Raw genomic sequence first — 25,190 nt, forward strand, 5'->3', positions numbered from 1 at the left:
CTAAGATTCTACTCAGAAGTACGGGTACTATGGTTTTACTCAGAAGTACGGGTACTAAGGTTTTACTCAGAAGTACGGGTACTAAGGTTTTACTCAGAAGTACGGGTACTAAGGTTTTACTCAGAAGTACGGGTACTAAGGTTTTACTCAGAAGTACGGGTACTAAAGTTTTACTCAGAAGTACGGGTACTAAAGTTTTACTCAGAAGTACGGGTACTAAAGTTTTACTCAGAAGTACGGGTACTAAGGTTTTACTCAGAAGTACGGGTACTAAAGTTTTACTCAGAAGTACGGGTACTAAAGTTTTACTCAGAAGTACGGGTACTAAGGTTTTACTCAGAAGTACGGATACTAAGGTTTTACTCAGGAGTACGGGTACTAAAGTTTTACTCAGAAGTACGGGTACTAAGGTTTTACTCAGAAGTACGGGTACTAAGGTTTTACTCAGAAGTACGGGTACTAAGGTTTCACTCAGAAGTACGGGTACTATGGTTTTACTCAGAAGTACGGGTACTAAGGTTTTACTCAGAAGTACGGGTACTAAGGTTTTACTCAGAAGTACGGGTACTAAGGTTTTACTCAGAAGTACGGGTACTATGGTTTTACTCAGAAGTACGGATACTAAAGTTTTACTCAGAAGTACGGGTACTAAGGTTTTACTCAGAAGTACGGGTACTAAAGTTTTACTCAGAAGTACGGGTACTAAGGTTTTACTCAGAAGTACGGGTACTAAGGTTTTACTCAAAAGTACGGGTACTAAGGTTTTACTCAGAAGTACGGGTACTATGGTTTTACTCAGAAGTACGGATACTAAAGTTTTACTCAGAAGTACGGGTACTAAGGTTTTACTCAGAAGTACGGGTACTAAAGTTTTACTCAGAAGTACGGGTACTAAGGTTTTACTCAGAAGTACGGGTACTAAAGTTTTACTCAGAAGTACGGGTACTATGGTTTTACTCAGAAGTACGGATACTAAAGTTTTACTCAGAAGTACGGGTACTAAAGTTTTACTCAGAAGTACGGGTACTAAAGTTTTACTCAGAAGTACGGGTACTAAGGTTTTACTCAGAAGTACGGGTACTAAAGTTTTACTCAGAAGTACGGGTACTAAGGTTTTACTCAGAAGTACGGGTACTAAAGTTTTACTCAGAAGTACGGGTACTATGGTTTTACTCAGAAGTACGGGTACTAACACCAGATGGAATGACGACTCCGATCATCAGTTTTTATCATTTAAAGTATAAAACACATTTACAGTCCAAATAAAATCTGACCTGAAACCAGAACAAGACCAGAACTGAGGGTCCTAAAATTAAAGTCCTACTCCAGAGTCCCGATCCAGAGTCCCGGTCCAGAGTCTCGGTCCAGTGTCCTGATCCAGAGTCCTGGTCCAGAGTCCATCTCATTGATTTGTTTCTGTTTTGGTCAATAATCGATTTAATTTTGACTCTTCGTGTTTCTGGTTCAGTTTTTTTCTGACTTCCTGCCTTCTGGGATGTTTTCTGGGATGTTTGTATGTATTATTGTAAAAACTGCAGTATTTAGATTTTTTTATCTGGTTTTCTCCCCATCAGGTACAGTTTTTCCTTCCAGGGACTCCTTTTCCTCCACGAGGAAGTTAAACCTGTTAAAGCGGCGCTGCTGTCCTCCCGCCGCACGGGGGCGCTCTTGTCTCTACACACATCCGGATTTATGAGTAGTTTTTCCGGTCTCGCAGTGAACCCGGCTCCGTGGACACCACGCGTGTTTCTCTCCACCAAAACACACGGTCACGCACTTCTCCACGCGCGCCTTGGAGGAGACTTAAAGCTCGGCTCCGACCCGCAGATTCTTCCGGACACTCCCGCCGCCATGGCTCCGGTAAGCTCCGGTTCTCTGCTAGGATGCGACGGTTTCCGGTCCGGAGACCTGGTCTGATCCGAGCTAAACCGAAGTTTTTTCCTGGTCCTGTCCCACATGGTCCCATCAGACCAGATCCAGTCTCCATCCGAAGAAAACCGCCAGGTTTCTGTAAATCCTGGGTCAGGTTCAGACCTGGTTTCTGGTCTAAAGCCTGAGTTTAACGTAGCCTCGCTAAAGCTGGACATCAGGTCTAAAGGGGTCTAGTTCCTCTGGTTTTTACAGCTGCTTCATTAGAAAGTTTCACCTGAAAACAGCCGTTCAGATGTTTCCTGAAACACTTTAATATTTGTGTTTTTAACTTTTTCAGGATTTCTTCGTTAAAGAAAGAAGTCAGACGGATGAATTTAAAGCTTTGAAGCTCAGGTTGGAAATCAGCCGTCAGGTGTGTTTACCTGCTGGAAGGGACGGAAAGCTGGATTTTAATCTCAGACCTGGATCTCTAGAGACCCAAGCTGTCCCTCAAGGATCCGTCTTGGCTCCCGATTAGTTTTCTTTATAAAAGACATTGAAGTAAAACTACGTATATGCTGATGATACAGTGGTTTCCACCCGAGCTTCCACCGCTGCAGCAGCAAATACGTTGAGTCTGAAACTAGTTTTAAACACACAGAAAAGAAAGTTTCTGGTCTTCTTAAAAACTCGACCACAGCGACTTTTCTGGGACAGATTCTGGTGACATATCGTCATGTTGATTCAGGTTTATAAAGCTGTAGCTCCGTAAGCTCCTCTGTTTGCTCTAAAACCAAATAAATCTAAAACTAATCAGTTCCGCTCCTGAAGGTGGTCTCTTCTTAATGTTCCTTGGGAAGAAGTGGGATCTCTTTTCCAGCAGCTTGTGGATGGAATAATCTCCAACTAGAACCACATGTCCATGAGTCTAAACGTCCATAAAGACGGTGGTGATGAGACGTGTGCTTGTTTATTTGTTTTTCTGACTGTTTGTTGTCTTATAATGAAAATGTAAATGGTTTTAATATGTTTGTACTCGGTGGTTTGGCTGCTACCTGGGCCGTCTCACCGGGACCTCCTGGTTAAATAAGGTTAAATAAAAAATAAAAACCTAGGATGGAGGACCTGATCAATGATCCGATCACCAGGATCAAAGTTATTTCACTAATTATTACTTATAATTAAGCATTTAAACGCAGTAATAACGAGTCGTTTCCGTGACACCTGTTCAGGGGACCCCCCCGTCATGAATCATGTTGCCATGGCGACAGTTCTTTCACCAGTGTTCTCAGGTCTTGTCATGTTTTGTGGCGGTCGCCGCCTCCTCCCTCCAGCCTCGCTCCAAGAAGCGGCGCCCGACGTTCCGCCGCCTGCTGAAGACCAGCGGCGTGAAGCTGGAGAACAAGACGAGGAACCGTCAGATGAAGCAGCAGAACGTCGCCAAGAAGCAGCGCAAGGAGCAGAAGAGGCTGCGGCAGGCCATGAAGGGCGCCGCCCTGCAGACGCCCCGCCCCCTGGAGACGTACAGGAAGAGACCAGGTGAGAGCTGTCCGTCAATCGGTTTTATCTACAGAGCGTCGTCATGCAGCACAGACGGCTTCACAGAACCAAAGCTCAAACACCACGTTCAACACACCTGAGAATATACAGCACATTAAACACACCTCAGAGTAGTTCCCATCACCACAGGAACCACCCAGGTCAGGACAGGCCGGGGTCCACGCCACAGCCACAGGGCTGCAGCGCAGGACCCCCAGACCAGGGCCGTCACCGTGGCAACAACCTGCAGAAAGAGCAGGCAGAGCTACCGTGTGGAAGACCGCCAGCAGGAAACAGTAAAAACAAGAATAAAAACAAGAATAAACACACGAATAAACAATAAGAATAAACACACGAATAAACACGAATAAACACACGAATAAAAACAAGAATAAACACACGAATAAACAATAAGAATAAACACACGAATAAAAACAAGAATAAACACACGAATAAACACAAGAATAAACACACGAATAAACACAAGAATAAACACACGAATAAACACAAGAATAAACACACGAATAAACACAAGAATAAACACACGAATAAACACAAGAATAAACACACGAATAAACACAAGAATAAACACACGAATAAACACAAGAATAAAAACAAGAATAAACACACGAATAAACAGTAAGAAGAGCCACAAAGATAAAGAGAGAGATGAAGGAGTTCAGGACAAATATGAAAAATAATAAAACAGAGATACAAACAGGCCGAATTTAAAAATGAGATCATTTATTTTTACATAATAAGCAGAAAATCTAAACTAAATAAAACTAACACCATCAGTCACATGACCGATGACGTCACCAGTGACATCATCAGTCACGTGATCAGTTACGTCATCGGTCACGTGATCTGAAACCCGCTCCTTGTTGGACAGAGGACGAGGAGGAGGAGGAGTTCCTGGAGAATCTGCCCACCGACATGATGGAGGAAGACCCCATGCAACAGATGACGGCCATGGCCCGACAGTCCTTCATCACCAGAGACCTGTCGTCATGGTAACGCAGACACAGAACATGCGTGTGAGGTGACACCAGCTGTGTTTCAGTTAGTTTTTTACAGAATAAAAGCCATGTTTGTATTTTTTGACGTGTAGTTGTGATTCAGACTCGGCGCCGTTGTTCTCGTTAGATCTCGTCCTGCTTGTCAAACCAGCGTTTGGCTGTTTCTATCGATTTTTCTTTATTTGTGAAAAGCTTTTTGTCTCCTGCGTCGGCTCATACCGCGCCATCTTTACGTGAAATGAACTGGTCACGTGACCCCTACGTCACGTTTTATAACTTTTATTTCAGCGTAAAACCTTGTAGCCATATTTTTCTAGGTTTGCTAAACATAGTCGTTTCCATCAGCAGTGTTTTACTGTGATGTTTAGGTGTTGGTTCTAGAGGTTCTACAGGTTCTAGAGGTTCTACAGGTTCTAGAGGTTCTACAGGTTCTAGAGGTTCTAGAGGTTCTACAGCTTCTAGAGGTTCTACAGGTTCTAGAGGTTCTAGAGGTTCTACAGGTTCTAGACGTCATGGAAGCGCAGCTTCTGACTGAGGTGTGTTTGTTTGGTGTGGCGGCGCATCCCAGCGGGCCGGTGCTCGGCGGGAGGAAGAGGATCAACGACGTGGTTCGCAGCTACGAAAAGGTTCCAAGAAAGATGGCGAGGACGGAGGAGACGGAGGTCGTCCACCTGCTGCCCATCAAAGACAAGAGAGGGGTGATCCCACAGAGCATCCAGAGAGGTACCAGCCGACCCGTCAGCCGACCCGTCACCTGACCCGTCACCTGACCCGTCACCTGACCCGTCGGCCGACCCGTCACCTGACCCGTCACCCGACCCGTCACCTGACCCGTCACCTGACCCGTCGGCCGACCCGTCACCTGACCCGTCGGCTGACCCGTCACCGGACCCGTCACCTGACGGATCCGGTGACGGGTCGGCCGACCTGTCACCTGACCCGTCACCTGACCCGTCACCTGACCCGTCACCTGACCCGTCAGCCGACCCGTCACCTGACCCGTCACCTGACCCGTCACCTGACCCGTCGGCCGACCCGTCACCTGACCCGTCACCTGACCCGTCGGCCGACCCGTCACCTGACCCGTCGGCCGACCCGTCACCTGACCCGTCACCTGACCCGTCGGCCGACCCGTCACCTGACCCGTCACCTGACCCGTCGGCCGACCCGTCACCTGACCCGTCACCTGACCCGTCGGCCGACCCGTCAGCCGACCCGTCACCTGACCCGTCGGCCGACCCGTCACCTGACCCGTCACCTGACCCGTCAGCCGACTCGTCACCTGACCCGTCAGCTGACCCGTCAGCTGATCCACAGTAAAGACATCATGTCCGTTTGTTTCCAGCTGTTCCGAGCCAGGAGGAAGAGGAGGAGGAGGAGGAAGACCCTGCAGACGAGACAGACCAGGAGGAAGACGGTACGAACCAGAACTTCTGCTTCTTCCCGGCTTGTTTGTTGTGATGTTTTTTTTTCCTACAGCTCATCCTCTTCCTCACGTTTACATCTGTGAAGCTTTTCCAGGACCTGGTCCGGGTGTCGGGTGAAAACTTTAAATTCCGGCCAGAGTGGCAGTTTTTGAGGACCAGTTTTAAACTCACTGCAGGGAAAGAAGAGTCATGTTTTCATCTTCCTAAGTCAGAGTGGATGATGAGAATGGTTGCCGTGGCGATGGGTTGCAGCTGAATGTGTAGTGTCTCCTCCTGGCCAGACGGGGCGGCGCTGAGCCACGTGGAGCTGACGGCGACGCAGACGGAGCAGCTTCGAGTCCAGAAGTTAAACCAGAAGAAGGGGCTCATCGCCAGCCTGGGATCGGCCATCATCTCGGACCCCTTCAGTAACGTAAGACCTGGTCCTGGATCAGACTCCGTTTGACGCTGCAGTGCATGTGACCTGATGTGTGTGTGGCAGATGAAGCGTGTGAAGGAGCTGCGTGGGATGCTGATGGAGGCTGACCCCAGCGTGGCGGTGTCGGTCCGGAAGCTGGTGATGGTTTCTCTCATGGAGATCTTCAAAGATATCGCCCCCACCTACAGAATCCGACCTCTGACCCCTGCGGAGAAGACCGCCAAGGTACCTGCAGCCCACGCCGTCCTGGCCGAGTGTGTCAGCTCAGAAACTGACGGTGTGTTTGGGTCGCTCATGTTTTTCAGGTGAAGAAGGAGACTCAGCAGCTCAGAGAGTTCGAGGAAGGTTTGGTGAGTCAGTACAAGTTCTACCTGGAGGATCTGGAGCAGACCATCAACGGTAGGCCGCCACACCACACGGCACCTGCGCTGCAGCACACACACGCTCACGTTCCGCCTCCGTCCTCAGACTGGAAGCAGAAGAAGAGGAAGCGAAGTCAGGCGGTGGGTTTCCAGTCATACCGCGGCCTGGCCGAGGTCGCCGTGCGCTGCCTCTGTGAGCTGATGGTCGCTCTGCCTCACTTCAACTTCCACAACAACGTCATCGTCACGCTCGTACCGCTGATGAACAGCACCTGCAAAAAGGTGAGACATCCTGGGTCAGGCCAGGTAGAACAGGACAGGACAGGTAGGACAGGTCAGGTAGGACCGGTCAGGTAGGACAGGTCAGGTAGGACAGGTCAGGTAGGACAGGTCAGGAAGGACAGCTCAGGTCAGGAAGGACAGCTCAGGTAGGACAGGTCAGGAAGGACAGCTCAGGTAGGACAGGACAGGTCAGATAGGACCGGTCAGGTAGGACCGGTCAGGTAGGACAGGTCAGGTAGGACAGCTCAGGTAGGTCAGGTCAGGAAGGACAGCTCAGGCCAGGTAGGACAGCTCAGGTCAGGTAGGACAGGTCAGGCCAGGAAGGACAGCTCAGGCCAGGTAGGACAGCTCAGGTCAGGTAGGACAGCTCAGGAAGGACAGCTCAGGTAGGACAGGACAGGCCAGGTAGGACAGGTCAGGAAGGACAGGTCAGGTCAGGAAGGACAGCTCAGGCCAGGTAGGACAGCCCAGGTCAGGTAGGACAGCTCAGGTAGCACAGGTCAGGTCAGGAAGGACAGCTCAGGCCAGGTAGGACAGCTCAGGTCAGGTAGGACAGCTCAGGAAGGACAGCTCTGGTAGGACAGGTCAAGAAGGACAGGACAGGTCAGGAAGGACAGCTCAGGTAGGACAGGTCAGGAAGGACAGGTCAGGAAGGACAGCTCAGGTAGGACCGGTCAGGTAGAACAGGTCAGGAAGGACAGCTCAGGTAGGACAGGTCAGGTAGGACCGGTCAGGTAGAACAGGTCAGGTCAGGAAGGACAGCTCAGGCCAGGTAGGACAGCTCAGGTAGGACAGGTCAGGTAGGTCAGCTCAGGAAGGAGAGGTCAGGTAGGACAGGACAGGTCAGGTAGGACCGGTCAGGTAGGACAGCTCAGGCCAGGTAGGACAGCTCAGGTAGCACAGGTCAGGTCAGGAAGGACAGCTCAGGCCAGGTAGGACAGCTCAGGTCAGGCAGGACAGCTCAGGAAGGACAACTCAGGTAGGACAGGTCAAGAAGGACAGGACAGGTCAGGAAGGACAGCTCAGGTAGGACAGGTCAGGAAGGACAGGTCAGGAAGGACAGCTCAGGTAGGACAGGACAGGTCAGGTAGGACCGGTCAGGTAGGACAGCTCAGGTAGGACAGGTCAGGTCAGGAAGGACAGCTCAGGCCAGGTAGGACAGCTCAGGTCAGGTAGGACAGCTCAGGTAGCACAGGTCAGGTCAGGAAGGACAGCTCAGGCCAGGTAGGACAGCTCAGGTCAGGCAGGACAGCTCAGGAAGGACAGCTCAGGTAGGACAGGTCAGGAAGGACAGCTCAGGTAGGACAGGTCAGGAAGGACAGCTCAGGTAGGACCGGTCAGGAAGGACAGCTCAGGTAGGACAGGACAGGTCAGGTAGGACCGGTCAGGTAGGTCAGGTCAGGAAGGACAGCTCAGGCCAGGTAGGACAGCTCAGGTAGGACAGGTCAGGTCAGGTAGGTCAGCTCAGGAAGGACAGGTCAGGTAGGTCAGGTCAGGTCAGGAGAGACAGCTCAGGTCAGGTAGGACAGGTCAGGAGGGACAGGACAGGTAAGTGTTGAGAGCCTGGTTTGTGCTGTGATGCGTTCGGGTGTCTGTTGCAGGTGTCCAGTTTGTGCTGTGATGCGTTCGGGTGTCTGTTGCAGGTGTCCAGTTTGTGCTGTGATGCGTTTAGGACGCTCTTCCAGCAGGACAAAGTGGGAGGGGCCTCACTGGCCACAGTGCGTGTCATCTCTGGACTTGTGAAGAGTCTGAACTACAACGTTAGACCTGAGGTAACTTATAAAACTCATCTGGACCTGGACCTGGTTCTAGTCCTGTGTGTTTTACTCTCTTGGACACCTTCCTCTACCCTCCTCTTCCTCAGCTGCTGAAAACGCTGCTCAGCCTGAGGATCAAGGAGGTGGAGATGAAGAAGGACCTGGAGGCCACAGCACCAAAGAAGAAGTTCATGACCAACAAAGAGAAGAAGAAGAATCTGTCCAGGATGCAGAGAAAGGTAAACGAGCAGGACCCAGTCAGACCAGGTGGAGGGAAACACCTCCACCCATAACCTGTGTAAGCCCACGATCTGAGGGGGGGTCTGCAGTGGTGGGGGCGGAGCGTGGTGGAGGGGTGGAGGCGGAGCGGGGTGGAGGTGGAGCCGGAGGGGTGGAGGCGGAGCGTGGTGGAGGCGAAGCGTGGTGGAGGGATGGAGGCGTAGAGGAGGGGAGGAGGCGGAGCGTGGTGGAGGGATGGAGGCGTAGTGGAGGGGAGGAGGCGGAGCGTGGTGGAGGGGTGGAGGCGGAGCGTGGAGGAGGGGAGGAGGCGGAGCGTGGTGGAGGGGTGGAGGCGTAGTGGAGGGGTGGAGGCGGAGGGTATTGGAGGGGTGGAGGCGGAGCGTGGAGGCGGAGCGTGGTGGACGGGTGGAGGCGGAGCGTGGTGGAGGGGAGGAGGCGGAGCATGGTGGTGGGATGGAGGCGGAGCGTAGTGGAGGGATGGAGGCGTAGTGGAGGGGTGGGGTGGAGGGATGGAGGCGGAGCGTATTGGAGGGGTGGAGGCGGAGCGTGGTGGAGGTCTACCCTGGCGGACCTGATCTACCGTGGCGGACCTGGTCTACCCTGGTGGACCTGGCCTACCCTGGCGGACCTGGCCTGCCCTGGCGGACCTGGTCTACCCTGGCTGACCTGGTTCATGGCAGCGTGTGTGTGCAGTGGAAGAAGGCCCAGGAGAAGCTGGAGAAGGAGCTGCTGGAGGCCGAAGCTTCGGAGAGCAAAGAGACGAAGACCAAGCTGGTGAGTTAAACCTGATCCTGGAACAGAGATGGAGGACGGGTCCATCCTCACCCTCATCTTCCTCTTCCTCCTCAGCACACAGAGACTCTGAACATCGTCTTCCTCATCTACTTCAGGATTCTGAAGAAAGCCCAGAGATCCGTTCTTCTTCCTGGAGTTCTGGAGGGGCTGGCCAAGTAAGAAAACACCCACTTATCCAAACTTTATTAGCATATTCACATTTTACAGACGCAGCCTGTTTGGCCCGTCTGCTCTAAATGAAACGATCCGGGGGGCTTCGGGGGGTTAGATCAGGTACGTTGAAGATCAGAACCAGAGGATCCGGTTCAGGTTCTGAGGTTTAGATTAATTAAAGCTGATCCAGATTCACTGCTTCCTGTAGACCTGGAACCAGATAAATTTCAACCTGGTTTAAATCTTTAACCTCATCAGAGGTCACATGACATATCACGACTCGCACCTCGCTGCCGCGGAATACTGAGTGTGATGTCACTTCCTGTAGTTTCGCTCACCTGATCAACCTGGAGTTCTTTGATGACCTGCTGAACGTGCTGCAGAACCTTATCCAATCAGGAGTGAGTATTAAAGTTTGCTCCACCTCCTTATCAGCTGCTAGTTCAAAAGTATTGACTGATTAATCTCTGCAGGAACTGACCAATCGGGAGAGTCTCCACTGCATCCAGACCGTCTTCACCATCCTGTCAGGACAAGGTCTGTCTGTCTCACATGTTGGGAGGACATTTGTCTCGTCCTCACCTTTCTTCTGTAGGAACGGCATCTTCCTCCGGTGAAACAGCGTCTTCCTCCGGTTGAACGGCGTCTTTCTCCGGTGGAACGGCGTCTTTCTCCGGTGGAACGGCGTCTTCCTCCGGTGGAACGGCGTCTTCCTCCGGTTGAACGGCGTCTTCCTCCGGTGGAGCGGCGTCTTGCTCCGGTGGAGCGGCGTCTTTCTCCGGTGGACCGGCGTCTTGCTCCGGTGGAACGGCGTCTTTCTCCGGTGGACCGGCGTCTTGCTCCGATGGAACGGCGTCTTTCTCCGGTGGAACGGCGTCTTTCTCCGGTGGAGCGGCGTCTTTCTCCGGTGGAACGGCGTCTTTCTCCGGTGGACCGGCGTCTTGCTCCGGTGGAAGCGGCGTCTTCCTCCGGTGGAACGGCGTCTTCCTCCGGTGGAACGGTGTCTTCCTCCGGTGGAACGGCTTTCTCCGGTGGAGCGGCATCTTTCTCCGGTGGAACGGCGTCTGTCTCGGCGTCTTTCTCCGGTGGAACGGCGTCTGTCTTCGGTGGAACGGCGTCTTTCTCCGGTGGAGCGGCGTCTTTCTCCGGTGGAATGGCGTCTTTCTCCGGTGGAGCGGCGTCTTTCTCCGGTGGAGCGGCGTCTTTCTCCGGTGGAGCGGCGTCTTTCTCCGGTGGAACGGCGTCTTCCTCCGGTGGAACGGCGTCTTCCTCCGGTGGACCGGCGTCTTCCTCCGGTGGAACGGCGTCTTCCTCCGGTTGAACGGCGTCTTTCTCCGGTGGAACGGCGTCTTCCTCCGGTGGAACGGCGTCTTTCTCCGGTGGAACGGCGTCTGCCTCCGGTGGAACGGCGTCTTCCTCCGGTGGAACGGCGTCTTCCTCCGGTTGAACGGCGTCTTTCTCCGGTGGAACGGCGTCTTTCTCCGGTGGAACGGCGTCTTCCTCCGGTGGAACGGCGTCTGCCTCCGGTGGAACGGCGTCTTGCTCCGGTGGAGCGGCGTCTTGCTCCGGTGGAGCGGCGTCTTTCTCCGGTGGAACGGCGTCTGTCTCCGGTGGAACGGCGTCTTTCTCCGGTGGAACGGCGTCTTGCTCCGGTGGACCGGCGTCTTGCTCCGGTGGAGCGGCGTCTTCCTCCGGTGGAACGGCGTCTTTCTCCGGTGGAACGGCGTCTTCCTCTGGTGGAGCGGCGTCTTCTTGTAGCTGAGTAGCAGCTGAGCGGGTGATTATTTTCCTGATGTAACTTCCTGTCTGAGTAAAGCAGGCATGTCAAACTGGTCCAGCAAAGGGCCGTGTGGCTGCAGGTTTTTGTTCCAGCCAGCCAAGAGCACACAGTTTGACCAATCAGCTGTCTGAAGACTGAGATCAGTTGATTGAATCAGTCAAATCTGGTGTGCTGCTGCTTGGTTGGAACAAAAACCTGCAGCCACATGGCCCTTTGCTGGACCAGTTTGACATGCCTGGAGTAAAGTGTCTTCTTCCTGTCAGGTGACGCTCTGACCATCGACCCTCTGAACTTCTACTCTCAGCTCTACAAGCTGCTGCCGCGGCTTCACGCAGGTCTGCTCAGTGGTCATTCCAGCATTCAGGTGCCTTTCTGATGACATCACACATCACATGTTTACTCTCTCAGGGGCGGCCAATGACGACGTCCCCATCGTGCTGCGGTGTCTGGATGCCATGCTGACTCGACGCAGGAAGCAGGTGACCCTGCAGAGGGCGATGGCGTTCGTCAAACGACTGAGCATGCTCAGTCTGCACGTCATGCCCAACGCCAGCGTGGGCATCCTCGCCGCGAGCAGAGCCACCATGCAGGTGAGCCTGTTCACCAGTTTATTGGGGGGTGTGGTTTAACTGGACACGCTGACCTCTGCATTTACCTGTTAGGCCTTCCCAAAGTGTGACTTCCTGCTGGATAACGAGGTGCAGGGCAGCGGCTACTTCCTGCCGGAGCTGGATGAACCCGAACACTGCAACGCCCAGAACACGGCGCTGTGGGAGCTGCACGCTCTGCAGGTGGGAAGGGGGCGGAGCAAGTTCACTGTTGGTGACAGGCAGACTCAGGTCTACAGACCGGTGTCTGACTGGAACCTGATCCAGATCCAGAGCTGGACTTTCGTCTCACCGTGTCCCTGCACCGTGTGTTTACAGAGACATTACCACCCAGTTGTACGGCGGTTTGCAGCCCACCTGAGTCGAGGAGCTCCCAGTGACGGATCAGGAGCGCTCGGTGTGGAACTGAGCCGCAGGTACCACAACTCCACCTTCTTAAAGGGACAGTACACTGAGAAGCAGCAGCCCCATAACTCGCTGCTGTTGTTGTTGTTGTTGTTGTTGTTGTTGTTTGGAGCAGGAATGGTGAGATGCTCCTTTACGTGTTTGGTGGTTTCTCCAGAATGATCTGAACCTTCACCTGTGCAGGTCGCCGCTGGAGCTGTTTGAAGACTACAGCGTCAAAGACATGACCTTTAACCCCCCCGTAGCTCCGCCCGGCTCCAAGAAGAAGGTGGGAAAATCCAACAGCTCCTTCCTGTTTACTTCATTCCTTTTAGCGCAGCCTCACGTCTCCTGGATGAACCCGCCGGCCCAGTGACAGTGAAAACAAACGTGTTTAACCAAAGCAAACGTTACCTGTTCGTACCAACCGTTCTCGTGATGTCACCCTGCTCGTTGATGCCACCATCTTGGGAGGCTAAAAGCTAGCTGGGACCCGCTGTAGTGACTATTAGCTGTTCCTCATCAGCGGCGGCGCTAGCGAACTGAACACTTTTAAACCAGTTCAGCTCTGATGTGGTCAGACAGGATATTTAGAAAAAACGTGGTCTTGTTGGTGCTAAAAATCCGTCTGATTTTCCAGATTCCTGGTTAAAAAAACTCCAAACATCCAGCTGAGACATTGCTACCTGAGTTACTTTGACATTTACAGCTACCTGGTCGATTAGTTTACAGGAGCAGAATTAAAACAAATTTAAATATTTGGTGGCCGGATGGGAATCAAACCTTCAGCTGTGGAAAGTTCCCCAAAGAAAGTTTGTCTTCATGTGAAAGCAGAGCAGCAACCAGCAGAAGGTGATGATGTTACAGCGATGTGAAGATTAGGGACGTCCCGGTGAGATATTTAGGAGTTAAGTTACGAACAACTACTGGGAGGAAACATCGGTGTTTAAAGACTGTTTGCTTTACTGGGACCACGAAGGAAAATCCGGGTCCAGCTTTTCATTACCACTGAAACCTGCCGTCACCGTGGTTACCCGCGGTGGAGGCTGGATCAGTTGAACATCCACCCGTCGCCGTGGCGATCCGCGGTGGAGGCTGGATCAGTGGAACATCCACCCGTCGCCGTGGCGATCCGCGGCGGAGGCTGGATCAGTGGAACATCCACCCGTCGCCGTGGCGACCCGCGGTGGATCAGTGGAACATCCACCCGTCGCCGTGGCGATCCGCGGTGGAGGCTGGATCAGTGGAACATCCACCCGTCGCCGTGGTTACCCGCGGTGGAGGCTGGATCAGTGGAACATCCACCCGTTGCCGTGGCGATCCGCGGTGGATCAGGGGAACATCCACCCGTCGCCGTGGCGATCCGCGGTGGATCAGTGGAACATCCACCCGTCGCCGTGGCGATCCGCAGTGGATCAGGGAACATCCACCCGTCGCCGTGGCGATCCGCAGTGGATCAGTGGAACATCCACCCGTCACCGTGGCGATCCGCGGTGGAGGCTGGATCAGTGGAACATCCACCCGTCACCGTGGTTACCCGCGGTAGAGGCTGGATCAGTGGAACATCCACCCGTCGCCGTGGCGATCCGCGGTGGAGGCTGGATCAGTGGAACATCCACCCGTCGCCGTGGCGATCCGCGGTGGATCAGTGGAACATCCAAAGGCTCAACACGGACGTACCGTTATTAGTAAAATGAAACCAGCTGTAGCAGCCAAGCCGGTAGCAGGACGCCTGCTTTGTTTATCTTGTTTCCACCCACGAACGTCGCCACGTCACGTGATCCGTTACGACAGCTGAGAATGGGTCAAACACAAGTGTTTACATCAGAGTGCAGTCATGTGACAGTTTCCAACCAATCAGCTTATGGCTTCTTCTTCTTCAGGATCACTTTGTGGGCGGAGCGATGCTGCTGGACGCCGAGCTGCAGAGACGGGTGGACGGCGTCCTGACCGCTGCCGAGGACACACACCTGGACTTTACCGCAGCACACACACACACACAGCTGTGACACACACCACTCTTCTTCTGTGGTTTCCCTTCATTCAGAAGATGATGCCGTAAGGCGTTCATGTAAAATATTTAGTTTCATGTCGATCAGCTGATCGGGTCGAATGTTCAGTAATAATTTGTTGTTTATTTTTCTGCTGGAGTAAAATAAACAAGCTGAACCTTTAAAGACGGAGCTTCCTCTGTACTGCTTTCAGTCATCAGATGTGGACACCAGACGTGCATCTACGGGACTTTCTACAGGGAGAGACCAGAGAACTACAGAACAAACGGTTTCATACGTCACTAGAGGAACGTGCTGACGGGCCGTCCTCCGTATCACCAGGTCTCTGGTTGGATGTAGGTTTCTGTCAGAGAGGTCACATGACCAGAAGTCCTGTGATGATGTCATCCTGATTAAACCAGAATAAAATATTTCTTTGTTTCATTAAGAGAAGTAAAACTGATTTGATGTGTTAGAGAATGTTTAGTTTCCTCCATCCGTGGACGCTCGCTGCTCCTAAACCGGAGTTAAGTCTACAGTTTAATTCAGGGCGGAGAAAGTCGCCCTGCGTTGTAGACCACTTCCTGTATGTGGTCCTCCTAACGCGAACCCAGACCTATACGTTTGGAGGCGGACCAGAGTCCACGTCTTAGATCCGAGTTGGTGCACACGTTCATGCCTCCACAAACGAAGCGAACTCTGAACAAACCAACAAGGACCCGGATCAAGGTTTCAGAGCAGTTTACGTTTGTTTGTAATGACCTCCATACAACAGCAGAATTAGCTTTAGAGTTTTAAGAGTTAATCCCCATCCAAGTTTCCAAAAACCTCTTCAACAGACAAATCGAGAAAACGTCTCCACATACATCAGGTCCAGCTTCATGCTCTGGGGGTCCGGGATGTCAGTAAAACTGTAAAACTATTTTCCCCTTGTTCCACAGACGATAACACTATGCTAACAAGGGACCTTCAAAATCCGATAACTGGGAATAATCAGATTACTGTAATAATCAGATCTGATGTGTCTACATCCACTGCTAAAAAAAATGATACTCTAACAAAGCCCTGGTCGACATTTTCTAGTTATTAGATTTCTTTTGGGCTACATACGTAGTGATGTAACTTCCTGTTGTTTTCTGTGAACCATGGTGACTCTGACAGTCTTAGCACTAGCTGCTAATGTGTAGGCCCATGGTCTTATTGTTAGCTGCTAATGCAGAGGGCCGGGTTGTAAGCGTTAGCTGCTAACACAGAAGCCCTCAGTCTTAGTGTTAGCTGCTAACATAGAAGGCCTCGGTCTTAGTGTTAGCTGCTAACACAGAAATCCTCAGTCTTAGTGTTAGCTGCTAACATAGAAGGCCTCGGTCTTAGCGTTAGCTGCTAACACAGAAGCCCTCAGTCTTAGTGTTAGCTGCTAACATAGAAGGCCTCGGTCTTAGCGTTAGCTGCTAACACAGAAATCCTCAGTCTTAGTGTTAGCTGCTAACATAGAAGGCCTCGGTCTTAGCGTTAGCTGCTAACACAGAAGCCCTCAGTCTTAGTGTTAGCTGCTAACATAGAAGGCCTCAGTCTTAGTGTTAGCTGCTAACACAGAAATCCTCAGTCTTAGTGTTAGCTGCTAACATAGAAGGCCTCAGTCTTAGTGTTAGCTGCTAACACAGAAATCCTCAGTCTTAGTGTTAGCTGCTAACATAGAAGGCCTCGGTCTTAGCGTTAGCTGCTAACACAGAAGCCCTCAGTCTTAGCGTTAGCTGCTAACACAGAAATCCTCAGTCTTAGCGTTAGCTGCTAACACAGAAGCCCTCAGTCTTAGCGTTAGCTGCTAACACAGAAATCCTCAGTCTTAGCGTTAGCTGCTAACACAGAAGGCCTCGGTCTTAGCTCTAGCTGCTAACACAGAAGGCCTCGGTCTTATGTTAGCTGCTAACATAGAAGGCCTCGGTCTTAGCGTTAGCTGCTAACACAGTTTTTGACGCATGCTCAGTCAAAAATAGGTTTAGTTTGTACGTTTAGTGGAGAGCTGCTACATTCTGGGACACTTCTGACACGCACCACAGCATGCCTAGTGTGAATCAAACCATTGACAAAAATTTCCGCAGAAAGCTGGTGGGGGCCGCGGCGCTGTCGTAAAGCGGCGCACTTGGAGGAAATTGGTCTGAGTGTTAGCTGTTAACACAGAAGCCCTTGGTCTTAGCGTTAGCTGCTGATGCAGAAGGCCTCGGTCTTAGCGTTAGCTGCTGATGCAGAAGGCCTCGGTCTTAGCGTTAGCTGCTAATGCAGAAGGCCTCGGTCTTAGCGTTAGCTGCTAATGCAGAAGGCCTCGGTCTTAGCGTTAGCTGCTAATGCAGAAGGCCTCGGTCTTAGCGTTAGCTGCTAATGCAGAAGGCCTCGGTCTTAGCGTTAGCTGCTAATGCAGAAGGCCTCGGTGTTAGCGTTAGCTGCTAACGCGTAAGGCCTCGGTCTGAGTGTTAGCTGCTAATGCAGAAGGCCTCGGTCTTAGCGTTAGCTGCTAATGCAGAAGGCCTCGGTGTTAGCGTTAGCTGCTAACGCGTAAGGCCTCGGTCTGAGTGTTAGCTGCTAATGCATAAGGCCTCGGTCTTAGAGTTAGCTGCTAATGCAGAAGGCCTAGGTGTTAGCGTTAGCTGCTAACGCTTAAGGCCTCGGTCTGAGTGTTAGCTGCTAATGCATAAGGCCTCGGTCTTAGAGTTAGCTGCTAATGCAGAAGGCCTCGGTCTTAGCGTTAGCTGCTAACGCATAAGGTCTCGGTCTGAGTGTTAGCTGCTAACGCATAAGGCCTCGGTCTGAGTGTTAGCTGCTAACGCATAAGGCCTCGGTCTTAGCGTTAGCTGCTAATGCAGAAGGCCTCGGTCTTAGCGTTAGCTGCTAACGCATAAGGCCTCGGTCTTAGAGTTAGCTGCTAATGCAGAAACACTTGGTCTTAGTGCTAGCTGCTAATGCAGAAGACCTTGGTCTTAGTGTTAGCCGCTTACATTGAAGGACTCGGTCTTAGCGTTAGCTGCTAACTGTAGATAAATTTATTGAGGTTTTCATCAAGGGATGGCTTTGGTGTGTTACTTATTTTCATCCAATGTGGATTAAAGTCCAAAATCTAGTAAATCTGGGAACACCAGTAGAAAATAGAGATGCCGTAAAGAAAAAGTTTCAGAAATATACACAAAAATGGGAGGAGGACAACCTCCTACCCCAGAATTATGATATGGTTCAGTGGCCTATTGTAAGTAAATTAATGTTTAGCATATACAAAAAGATAGACACAGAATCTAAGGATAAAAAACAAGAATTAGAAAAGGCCAAAATATTTTCTAAATCAAAAATTAAAAAACAGTTTAAGGAATTACAGAATGATGCTTCTCTCTAGAAGGGGACGGGGTGGTTTCAGAGGGAGAAGAGGCAGGAATTATGGAGGTTCTCAGTGGTCAGGCGACAACCAGTGCTGTTACAACTGTGGTCAGTCTGGACATTGGGCACGAGACTGCCCTAACTCCCCTGTACAAGCCCAGGTTGGAGGTCAAGGACCACAATTTCATCCGGCACCGAACCCCAGCCAGGCACCAGGGCAGATGTGGCAGGCCCCTGGTGGACAGTGGTCAGCATAGAGGTGCCCAGAGAAATCGCTGGAGCAAGGCTTGGCAGAACCTATGCTCCAAATGACTGTGGAAAAACACACACTGCCTTTTATGGTGGACACTGGAGCCAGATATTCCACTCTCACATCTTCTGTGCAGGTCTCCATGTTATCAGACCAGAAGGTCCCAGTGGTTGGTTTCTCGGGTACCACGTCTGCTTTACCGCTGACCAGACCTCTTCGAACTACTGTGGGTTCACAGACTTTCCTCCACTCATTTCTTTTTTCTCCGGATTGTCCAGTTAATTTGTTGGGAAGAGACATTATGTGTAAAACAGGAATGGCTGTTGCCTGTTTACCTGAAGGAACTGAAGTTATTTTCCCTGATGGACAGATTCTTAAATGTGGATCATCTGTTCTTTCTCAGCCTGGTCAGATGGTGTTGCAATCCTCCACACCCACAACCTCAGTGGATATTTATTGGGCCCTATTACAACCAGAGACTGTTGAAAAGACTGGCATTTTTTCTCTGTTTCAGAGCTGGAAGCCATGGCTGCTGTCACTCCATCCCTACTCTCCCCCCACTGACCCACTCCATGTCACCCTTAATTATACTAGAGAAATGGATTTTATTTATCATGATGCTTTTGAAGAGGAGATTGCAGGGACCACCTGGTCCATCACTTCGCCCTGCCTCCTGGTAGGTAAGGAGGGTGTGGTAGCTGCCGTGGATCTGTCTCTAGACCAGATGTCCTGGTATAGACTTAGTTCTTATGCTGCTCCACATGTGTCATGGCTTTACACCCAGGGCATCAGGCAAAAGATTTGGGTCCTATGACAAAGCGCCTGTTGGAAGCTCAAGACTGGAAGCAGTCTACTCTCCCACAGGTTCTCTATTCTCCTAGTCAAAATGCATATAAAATCATGCATCACACCACAGATAAAGTTATTTTGGAGCAACAGGAGTTAGACAGATTTCATGGCCGAGAACATACAGATCACCCTGCAACTGAAAGTATGCTTAACTCTCTCCCAACCACATTGTGGTCTGAGGGACCCACAGATGTTGGATTCTGTTCTCGCCTCCCTCCAGTGCAGTTTTCATACTCTACTCCATGCCCTATCTGGCGATGTCAATACCCTCTGAAGGAACAGGCTGAAGCTGGAATTGCAGATACTATAGCAGGACTAGAGAGGTCAGGTGTTTTAGAACCAGCCCAGACTGGTGCATGGAATACTCCCATTTTACCAGTCCCCAAGCCCAACTCAGACAAATATAGGATGGTTCATGATCTTAGACCCATAAATGCTATTGTCACCACTCCATGCACACCGGTTCCTAATCCATATACGGCCCTGTCTTCCATTACTCCAGAACATAAGTTTTTCTCCACAATAGATTTGGCTAATGCCTTTTTCTGCCTCCCTTTACATCCCTCTCTCAGAGAATTGTTTGCATTCACTTTCAGAGGTAGAAGATATCAGTATACCAGACTTCCCCAGGGTTTAGTTTCGTCTCCAGGTATATTTAACCAGGCCTTAAGAAGTATGATGTCTGATCTAGTTTTACCTCCTGGTGTGGTTCTGATCCAGTATGTAGATGATGTTCTACTAGCAGCTCACACAGAAATAGACTGTCTTACTGCTACACATGCTGTTCTGACTCTTCTGGGAAATTGTGGTTTTAAAGTCAGTCGTGCTAAACTTGCCTGTTGTAGACCCACAGTATATTTTCTGGGTAGAGTCATTTTTTCTTGTGGATCGGGGATCTCACCTTCACATTTGACTGCTATTTTACGTCATAAGAAGCCTGAAACTTTTAAGGATATGTTGTCATTCCTGGGTCTTACAGGCTGTAGTCGCCATTTTGTGGCTTGTTATGTGGAGAATACGTTGTGGCTACCAGATCTGTATTTCAGCCAGATTCGTATTTTTGTCGACTGCGCATGCGCATCGCGGCGGCCATCTTGGACGCTGAAATACGGCAACACCGTCTAGTCAAATCTGTGTGGTAGACGCTTTTTAGCTTATGGTGAACAACTTTTTGGTAGACGCTTTTTAGCTTATGGTGAACAACTTTTTTCGCTTTTGTTGTCGCTGCCCGAGCTGTACTGCACATATTGTGTCTGTGAGGTGCACGTAATCTATATATATATATACATATGTACATATATATATATATATATATGTACATATGTATATATATATATATATATATATATATATATATATATATATATATATATATTTATTATTACTGTGCCCACACTGTAATTGTCTGGCACATGTAGGAATTTGTTTATGGATGTGCGCACCCTGTTTCACGTTAAGGTTCCTCTAAGATTAAGGGCTATAACATTTGGGCTCGAACATTAACCCACAAAAACCCTATTTATTTGAAATGAAGAGGATTTACATAAGTGTAGAATTTAATCAAACAATACACTATAGTGACTGATGACCTTAAATATTGTTGTCAAATAATAACATAATGGCATTCCAAAGGTAACAACACAGGTCACACTGGAGGAGAACATCAGTGAAATAAATCAAAGGATATTTCTACTGACTCACACATAATAAAATTTTGTCAATATGGTGAGAAAATAACAGCTAAGTACAAATCCTGATCCTGTATAACATGCAGAAAACTATGTACTGCACATTAAGATTTTCAATATTTAAGGGATACAGCAAATTGAAGTGCATTTCAAAATTACAATAGTGTATAGATATTTGTGGAGAACTATGAACATTTCAGTATTACAAAAATGTGCAGATGTTTGAATAAAGATTTTTATTGATGCTACACGTTGACAAATGAATTGAATTTCACAATAAGAAATTTACACCTAGCTTAACAGAAAACTATTTACACAGTAGCACAAAAGCAAGCGTCTATCCTCTAAGGAGAGGGGGTGGAGGTTGTGACCTCATTATGTATCCATATTTGTGTAAGCGTTTGCACAGAACGCATTTACTTTAAGTTTTTTTTCGTCCCCACACTCCTCGAAGAATTTTTCCATATCCTCCATCTCTTCAAAAATAAACAAAAAGTGATCCCTCAATTCGTCCCTGTCTTCACTGTCACTGGCCTCCAAGCCCTCACGCACAGCACTCTGATGACTTGGGCTCATGCGCAGAAAGGCTGGCTCTTGAAAATCCCCCTTGAGGCTGCTGTGGTTGTCCCGAAGCCACTGCAGTGCTGGTTTGAGGTCCCTAATGAAGGGGTGCTCCTTGAAGAACCAATAACAAAAAAGATTAACAGCAGCATGAATAACCTAATTAGTATTATGTTAAATGTGTTAATTAGTATTTAGTACACTTTGCATAGTGCCGCATACTATGACCTTACACATGACTGATGAGCAGCAATTTTTGCTGAAACTTATTTCAACTTAAAAGGATGAGGCATCCTAATATAAAAGGAGTATCACTAAAGTTTTTCATGGCTGGATCAGATGTCCTCTTTTTTCAAAACAGAATATGCTCACCCTGTATCTATACACATCACAATTACCTGGGTTGTCCTACTGCGAGGCAGTCTAACTACTGGCGTCAACCTTCCCTCCAGCAAGGCCTTCGACTCCTCCGTCCAGAAAGCGAATCGATGTCCATGCCTTAGTAATAGTCCCAAAATGTTAAAAGAAAGAACTTATTAAGGCCGTCTATCTTTTTTTTTTTTTTTTTTAAACGTATCTCCTTGAATGAAGAAACCAGTTATTGTTCACTTCTTATACTCAAGCAATCATCACATACTAGCTAACTTTATATGAGACCGTTGTTAAATAATTGCATCCCTAACTAAATATACATAAAGTTTAGTTGGAACTTTGAAACATACAAACCCGTTGGTAATTCCATACATATTACATTTTTTTAACTTCACATCTCAGGACCAAAATATAACAAGTGCATAACCTGTTTGCAGCTAACTGTTAGCTTAAGGTACAAACCTTTCATTAAAAAGTTGTCAACAACACGCCGAATGTCGGCTTTTTCTGTTGGACCCAAGCTGGGATGAAACACGCCATCAGCCATGAAGGCTTGAACATTGTTGAAGAAGACAAATCCCCTCATCGCGAAGCTGCAAAAAGAGGCAAAAAAAGTTGTTCACCATAAGCTAAAAAGCGTCTACCACACAGATTTGACTAGACGGTGTTGCCGTATTTCAGCGTCCAAGATGGCCGCCGCGATGCGCATGCGCAGTCGACAAAAATACGAATCTGGCAGAAATACAGATCTGGCAGCCACAACTGACTGGCAGCCACAACGTCTCTTCTCCGGCAGCTTGTTTCTGAACAAGGTCATAGGAACCTTACTGCCACTTTAAAATGGACTCCTGAGGCTGAGGCTCAGTTCATTTCACTAAAACAAATACTCCATTCAGCCACTATGCTTGCAGTTCCAGACTACTCCCTGCCATTTTTCTTGGATGTTTCTGAAAAATCTGGCGTTGTGAACGCTGTGCTTTTTCAGAAAAAAGGGGGAGGTAGAAAAGTACTTCTATATTACAGTTCAAAACTGGATTCAGTGGAAAACTCACAAACGCCATGCATTAAATCTGCAGCTGCAGTCACTAAAGCGATTCAGAAAACTGCCCACATTGTCATGCACCACCCACTCACTGTCCTCATTACACATGGTGTAGCCACGTTTGTTTCATCTAAAGCATTTTCACTTACACACCTCAGACAAACTAGGCTCGAAAAACTTTACTCCAACCCCATATACCTTACTCTGTAGAAGGAGTAAATACTGCTGAGAATATGAATCCATTTCCAGAACACAAATGTGAGGAAAAATCTGTGACTGACACAAAAGTAAGAGAGGACTTACAGACTGAACCACTGACAGGACCTGTGGTGAGACAGCTGTTTACAGATGGTTGTTGCTATAGAGACAAGACCGGAAACCTCCAAGCTGCATATGCTGTGGTTGAACTTACAGCGAGTGACTGGAAGACTGTGGCGAGTGACATGGTGACGCAATCTCCTTCTGCTCAGAACTGACAGCTGTGTTAGAAGCTGTGAAACTTAGTAAAGATCAGATAGTGAACATCTATACTGACTCAGCTTATGCTCATGGAGTAATTCACTGGGAATTAGCTAAATGGCTGAGGGCAGGATTTGTAACAGCAATAGGGCAGCCCATCAAACATGAAGGAGTGGTACAGGAAATAGCAAAAGCTTTAATGATGCCCAAAAAAGTAGCTGTGGTAAAATGCAAAGGTCATGATAGTACAGGATCCATGATAGCTACTGGAAAAGCCCAGGCTGATCTTGCAGCCAAAGAAACTGCAGGCTATACATCTGAAGCACAACAAATGCTTCAATCATCAGTACCTATCCCTCTAATAACTCGCTGACAGGAGCAGACTTAGAACTTCTTCAGGACCATATGAACACCAGGTCTGGCTAGAACATGGGGGAGGAAAAATGAAAACTTATGGAGAGCCTCTGATGGTAGACCAGTGCTGCCAGCAGGGCTGGCTGCAACGCTCATCCAGGAAGCACATGGCCCAGCCCATGTTTCAAAAGCTCAAACTCTCCACAACGTCTCTCATTGGTGGCATCCCTATCTGAAGAAAATGGTAGGAGATTATGTAAATACATGTACAATCTGTTTAACATTCAATCCAAAAGCGTCCTACAGGCCTACAATGGGAACTTATCCTGTCCCCACAGCCCCAGGACAGGAAATTGTAATAGATTACACAGATATGGGGCCGGATCAGAGGACAAAAGGATTCAGATATTTGCTGGTTGTTACTGACTCCTTTACTAAGTGGGTAGAAGCGATACCCACGAAAAAAGAAGATTCTGCCTCTGTGTGCAAATATTTAATCAACCAGCACATTCCCAGACATGGCCTTCCCCGAGTGGTTAGGTCAGACAATGGGAGTCACTTTAAAAATTCTGATTTGGAAAAGGTGGAAAAAGTCTTGGGTACTCAACATAGATTTGGTTCTGTTTACCACCCTTCATCACAAGGCCGGGTTGAAAGAGCTAATAGATCTATTAAAGAAAAACTGGCCAAAATCTGTGCAGACACCAACCTGACGTGGTTGGATGCTCTGCCATTGGCTCTTATGGCCTTAAGAGCCTCTGTAAATAGCAGCACAGGATTTTCACCCTATGAATTGATGTTTGGTAGGGAAATGCCAGGTCCAGGGTCATTAGCTCTTAGAGAAGAACCCATGGACCTCAACAAACTGTCTCATAAATCATATTATGGTTCAGTAACTGCACTGGCAGCATCTCTTTCTACACAGGTCCAGAGCCGTGCAGCACCAACACCAGAACAACCCAAAGACCAGAAGCTGACCAAAGGAAGCTGGGTCTGGCTAAGGGTAATAAAAAGGAAGTGGACTGAGCCAAGGTGGACAGGACCCTATGAAGTGACAGAAGCCGCCTCACACTCAGTTAGACTCAGAGGGAAAGGTGAACCTTGGCATCATCTTAATCAGTGCTCACCAGCAGATCCGCCACAGAGACCTTTAAAGGAAGTGAGAGCACAGCTGCAGGATGTGTAAGCAGCAGTTCATCCCATGTATTCGTTCTCTGCTTAACAGAGCTATCACTTCAGCTGTTGAAAATAAATCTGTTCCTCCTGCTTATCAAATGCCTCTCCGGGTGAGTGAATCCGTCAGCCTTTTGACTCCCACTGACGATGCCGGGGAGGATGATGACAGTGAGTAAGATTTACATTTAGTAGGATTGACCTCTTTGTAGAGGTCAAAAGGGGGAATTGTAGATAAATTTATTGAGGTACTCATCAAGGGATGGCTTGGGTCTGTTACTTATTTTCATTTATATTCTTACTCTGTTAATCATATCTTATCTTTAAGCTCATGTACTGCCTAACAGGGTGTTAGTAAAACAACGTGGGGAATGTTACCCCTAAGGGAAATTTCTGGGTCATCCGGAGTTCAGAGGAGATACCTTGTGTGTGTGTGTGTGTGTGTGTGTGTGTGTGTGTGTGTGTGTTTTCTTTGT

The 25,190-nt window shown here is 49.2% G+C and overlaps 1 protein-coding gene across 1 annotated transcript; it reads left to right on the plus strand.

The window, feature by feature from the left end:
- Positions 1–3,179: 3,179 nt before the first annotated feature.
- On the plus strand, positions 3,180–15,054 carry noc3l (NOC3-like DNA replication regulator; the record flags this gene model as incomplete). Its single annotated transcript, XM_041974740.1, has 20 exons — positions 3,180–3,390; positions 4,283–4,403; positions 4,978–5,132; positions 5,755–5,826; positions 6,118–6,248; positions 6,318–6,479; positions 6,560–6,653; positions 6,723–6,898; positions 8,542–8,670; positions 8,763–8,894; positions 9,589–9,669; positions 9,745–9,845; positions 10,172–10,244; positions 10,317–10,380; positions 11,887–11,958; positions 12,032–12,213; positions 12,286–12,414; positions 12,550–12,647; positions 12,820–12,904; positions 14,499–15,054. Coding segments are annotated over 20 exons (2,394 nt in total), but the record flags the coding sequence as incomplete, so codon positions are not given.
- Positions 15,055–25,190: the final 10,136 nt, after the last annotated feature.

The sequence above is a fragment of the Melanotaenia boesemani genome, chromosome 21 (genome assembly GCF_017639745.1).
Source record: "Melanotaenia boesemani isolate fMelBoe1 chromosome 21, fMelBoe1.pri, whole genome shotgun sequence".
NCBI lineage: Eukaryota > Metazoa > Chordata > Actinopteri > Atheriniformes > Melanotaeniidae > Melanotaenia > Melanotaenia boesemani.